A 5,441-nucleotide genomic window follows, 5' to 3' on the forward strand; every position below is an offset into this window, starting at 1 on the left:
GGACAATAAAATCTCCTTACGTTTCACGAGCCAATGAAAAGCTGCCATGTCATCCTTTCTTCGTATTCTCCGTAGGAAAACATGCAGTGGATTGCTATTTCTTTTCGAAAATTTAACCGTCATGTAGTGTGAATTTCTAAGCAATTTGACTTAAGATACAATGTTAAATTATTACACAAAACTTAGATTGTCACTAGTTAAAATACCAAAAGCCAATAAATCCATACCACGTATCTTTTTTATTTTGACAAATATAACCCTACTTTAAATTTTAATGACAGGATGGAAATGAGGCGCTACTATTCCATGGGTCAGCACTCAAGTTAGAATAACGTCATTTAAATCCATTTGCCTTATTTTATTTTTTTCTTTTTCCACTATATTTAGACGGTCCATTTTAACTTTTATCTAAAGAATAAAAGAAATTCTTCAATGTTTTTTTTTTTAAATTTTTTCTTTTTCCATTTTTTTTTCTAATTTTCTTTAATGAAAGAAATGAAGCAGCAGTGACATAGGAAGTGAAGAAGAGAAGCTGTTCATTTTCTCAGAACTCTCACCTTCTAGCTTAAGAAAACCCAAAATATAAATCTAATTGAGATTAATTACTAATACTAATACTTTTTCATTTTTGAACATATATCAAAGAAGCATTTCTTCTTTTCCCGGTAGATCTGTATAAATCTCTCTCCTTCTTATTGATTTATTGGGACTCGTATGGATTTTTGAACTGGTAAGGCTTTTATTTGGGGTTATAGTTTAGTTTATCTTAGCTAAACAGTTTTATTTTGATTTCTCCAGAATCAGATATTTTATTTACTTCTTCTATTCTTAGTGATTCATATTAATATTTTTTATTAAGTTATTTTAGTTTGATTTTGATGACCATTGAAAGATTCGTTCTAGGATCATGAGTTTTTTTCTACGAAAAGTATATTTATATGCTTTTGATCTTTTGTTTATTTACAGTAAAAACATGGATGGAAGTTAGAGAAATGTTTTATTTGATATTTTAAAACTTGTATTAGTTTCTTGATAATAATTTACCTCTCTTTTTTTTTTTTTCTAAATTCTTTAATAAAAGGCTATGTTCTGTTCTTCGCCATCATGTCTGAAGGTGTAGGAAAATATATGTTGTGATTTCATTTTCTTTTGAAGTTCTGATGATCTATAATGTTTTCTCAAGTACTGTACTATTCTTAAATCCCTAATTTCACTGTTTCTCTAAATCTATATTTAATTTTCTACTATTTGTTTTGGTTGACATGTTCTTGATAAACACTGACTTGGCCTTGTTGTTTTCTTAGAATACCATGTGGGTTTATTATTTTATTTTGTACTTATTATTTTTTATATAATATCTTACGAAGTATTTGATCATATGTATGAAATTGATTGTAATTGCTGTTGTTTTTCTTAACCTCAGTTGGATTCTTATCGAATGAAAGCATGTGTTGTGAATCCAAGCAGTTAAATCCGAATTCGACTCCTATAACATCAAGCACTTGCTTTTGAAGATAGCGGATATCCTTCTAGAGAGATGAATCATTTGACGTTAGTGACTGATGATACTTTTGCAAGCTTGCTTGAGCTTGCTGCTAATAATGATGTTGAGGGCTTTAAACGATGGATCGAGCACGATCCTTTCAGTGTGGATGAGGTTGGATTATGGTATGGTCGTCAAAAAGGCTCGAAACAGATGGTTAATGAGGAGAGAACTCCATTGATGGTTGCTTCTACCTATGGTAGCATTGACGTTATTAAGCTGATCATTTCATCTTCGGATGCTGATGTTAACCGTGTGTGTGGCCGAGACAAAAGCACTGCCCTTCATTGTGCTGCCTCTGGTGGGGCTGATAATGTTATCGATGTCGTGAAGCTGCTTTTAGCGGCTGGTGCTGATGTTAATATGGTTGACGCAAATGGTCATCCTCCTGTTGATGTTATTGTTGTTCCTCCGAAGCTTCGAGATGTGAAATTAACTCTTGAAAAACTCCTTGCAACTGAGAGTTCCTGTTTTGATTCAAGGGTTGCAGCTGTTGCGAATTCTGATTCCCCTCCTCTGTCACCTTCACAGGAAAACGGGTCATTGTTTTCTGGTTCTGATTCCCCGATTAAGTCGAGGCCAAGTGATGCTCCTATTTCTTCGGTGTCAGAGAAGAAGGAATACCCAATTGATCCATCTCTTCCGGACATCAAGAACAGCATCTATTCAACCGATGAGCTCCGAATGTATTCTTTCAAGGTGCGGCCTTGTTCGCGTGCCTACTCCCATGATTGGACTGAGTGCCCGTTTGTTCACCCTGGGGAGAATGCTCGAAGAAGGGATCCTAGGAAGTTCCATTACAGTTGTGTTCCTTGCCCCGATTTTCGCAAGGGGGCATGTAGGCGCGGAGATATGTGTGAATATGCTCATGGTGTTTTCGAATGCTGGCTACACCCTGCTCAGTATCGGACCCGGTTGTGCAAGGATGGTACTAGTTGTGCAAGGAGAGTCTGCTTCTTTGCTCACACAGCTGACGAACTCCGGCCTCTTTATGTCTCCACTGGTTCCGCTGTTCCATCTCCTCGATCTAGTGCTTCAGGTGCTACAGCTATGGATTTTGCTGCTGCCATGAGTCTCTTGCCTGGATCACCTTCTTCTGTATCTGTTATGTCACCGTCTCCGTTCACTCCACCAATGTCTCCGTCTGTGAATGGCATGCCTCATTCTAATGTTGGCTGGCCACAGCCTAATGTCCCAGCACTGCATCTTCCTGGAAGCAACCTTCAATCTAGTCGCCTGCGATCTTCTCTTAATGCGAGAGACATTCAAGCGGAAGACTTCAATTTGCTGCCCGATTTTGATTTGCAGCAACATCAGCTGATAAATGAGTTATCCAGCCTTACTCAGCCATCAATGAGTTCAAGTTCTTTTAACCGATCTGGTCGAATGAAGACCCTGACCCCATCAAACCTCGATGATCTCTTTTCAGCTGAGAGCTCATCTCCGCGTTACTCCGATCAAGCTTTGGCTGCTGCTGTTTTCTCTCCAACCCATAAGTCTGCCGTTCTGAATCAATTTCAGCAACAGCAAAGTATGCTATCACCTATTAATACAAATTACTCTCCTAAAAGTATTGAGCATCCTCTCTTGCAGGCTTCTCTATCCGGTAGGATGTCTTCTCGAAATGTTGAGCCTATCTCACCGATGAGCTCGCGAGTTTCAATGTTAGCTCAATGGGAGAAGCAGCAAGAATTTCGCAGCCTAAGCTCTAGGGAGCTTGGCTCTGGCTTGGCTGCCATTGTTGGTTCCCCGGTCAATTCATGGTCGAAATGGGGATCTTCCAATGGGAAGCCAGACTGGGCTGTCAATGCCGATGGGGTAGGCAAGCATCGCAGATCCTCCTCGTTTGAGCATGGTAATGGAGACGAGCCCGATTTATCATGGGTTCAGTCTCTTGTAAAAGAGTCTCCCACTGAGATCAAAGACAAAATAGCAGCACCGGTCTCAGGTGAGGGTTCTAGCAGGAACTCAGATACCGTTGATAATGCCATGCTGGGAGCTTGGCTTGAGCAAATGCAGCTTGATCAACTTGTGGCTCAGCAAAACTGAAACTGTTTTCGATGAGCCCTCCTGAGGTAGAGACAACAAAAAAAGGTTTTGGTAAATAACATCTGCATTTTTTCTTCGGATTTTCGGATTCTGTTGGTGATTTAGTGTTGAAGGTAAAGAGGAACAAGGTGAAGGCAAAGAGATTGAGGTCAGTTTGACAAAAGGAAGCTTCAATTTTCATTTATTATTATTATTATTACAACAAAAGAGTTGGAACAGGATGAGAATAATATCCATCATGTTTAAAGAAATTGACCAGTTTTTTTCTTTTCATTATAATTTTTCTTCCAATATTTCTAAATTAGATTTCCGTTGCTGCCATCTCAAAATTTATGATACTTCGATGATGGTGGTGGTGGTGGTGATGATGATGATGATGTAACCTTCAACTGAAGTTGGTTGCTTAATTTCTATTCCAAATAGCTTCGTTTTTACATGCATTTCCTTACTAAATTCTTTATCGTTTCTTTTAAGTCATTATTGTTCGTATTTGTTTGAGATTCAGATTCTAAGAAATCCTGGTTGTGGGAATCTTGGATTGTTGTCCTAAAAACAGTTCTTAAATCTTACTAAGATTCGAGTTCCTTTACATGTTCTAATTTAAATGGATGCGGGTTTTGCTAAATTGATCGTCAAGTTCCAACAATTACGGTACAAATACATTTATATCAGAAATAGATTAAATTTTCATTTGTATTGGTTATAGCAAGGTTTTTAAAGTATATATTATTTCCTGATGACATATATTTTATAGTATTTATTGATTTAAAAGTACTTGTACTACTTATTCTTTTATCATCTAATCTTTTGAATTGATAGATTCCTTAAATTTAATAATTTAAGTTGTATTTTGTAGTAAATTTATTAGGTTCAAGAGCTCAATAATTTTGTTATTTATTTCTTTGATTTCAACTAAAATAACATCCAAAGAAAATGAAGCTGATGAATTTTATTAAAATTTATTTTATATAGGGATTGGGATGAATTCTAAATATGTATTATGGATATGAAGGAGATAAACAATTTTCTTGATATATTTTAATAATTTATTAATAAAGGAAAAATAATCCCATTATGAATAAAATGTTTAGGTTATGTTAATAAAGCTAAACATATTTTACCAAGAGAGATATTTAATAAAATAGATGGAGCAATTAGCAACTAACTAGCTCTATTTCAAAAAACATTTTCATAATATTTTTATAAGCTTATATTTTTACAAATGATATAGGAGAAGAATTTTCTACTATCAAATTTAGATTAGATCATGAACTGCTTGATATAATCAGATTGAATGGGGTTTTATAAAAGAAATAATAGTACAAAAATTTTCTTTTCATCTTTTAAAAGATTTTTCTCAAATTGTTAAATCAGCATTATCAAGCATCATACACAATGATGATTTTTTCTACTATTTTTATATTCAAATAAGCAACCTTATTGATATTGTTGAAAAGAAAGATTTTATCAGCCATATTAACTATGGATTATTCAAAAGATGATTGCAAGCCCGCGATTATCTGCTATCAAAGAAAACAAAGAACACTTGGCAAAAACAATTGACAGGTGTCACAATGATTTAAGCTATTATCAAACCCAAGCTGGGATTGATTTAATAGCTAAAGCCAAATATCTTCTCCAAGAAAAAGATTATCGACTCTAGACAAATGAAAGAAGAATATTGGCATACCATTCTGGTATTATTGAAGAAAGAGATGAAGAATCCATGCGGCTACTAAAAAAGATAGCCGACATAAAAATTGAAATTTTCTATCTCATATTTTGGAAAAAATCAGAAGCACATGGGAGAATTGGAATTCACCAAGACTTTCATTTGATTCATTAAATT

The 5,441-nt window shown here is 35.3% G+C and overlaps 1 protein-coding gene across 1 annotated transcript; it reads left to right on the plus strand.

The window, feature by feature from the left end:
* The first annotated feature begins 402 nt into the window (after window positions 1-402).
* On the plus strand, window positions 403-4,026 carry LOC105785408 (zinc finger CCCH domain-containing protein 30). The gene is made up of 2 exons (XM_012611490.2): window positions 403-730; window positions 1,424-4,026. The coding sequence occupies exon 2, from the start codon at window positions 1,538-1,540 to the stop codon at window positions 3,590-3,592; it is 2,055 nt and encodes a 684-aa protein (XP_012466944.1). The 5' UTR covers window positions 403-730; window positions 1,424-1,537; the 3' UTR covers window positions 3,593-4,026.
* Window positions 4,027-5,441: the final 1,415 nt, after the last annotated feature.

Source organism: Gossypium raimondii, chromosome 1 (assembly GCF_025698545.1).
Source record: "Gossypium raimondii isolate GPD5lz chromosome 1, ASM2569854v1, whole genome shotgun sequence".
NCBI lineage: Eukaryota > Viridiplantae > Streptophyta > Magnoliopsida > Malvales > Malvaceae > Gossypium > Gossypium raimondii.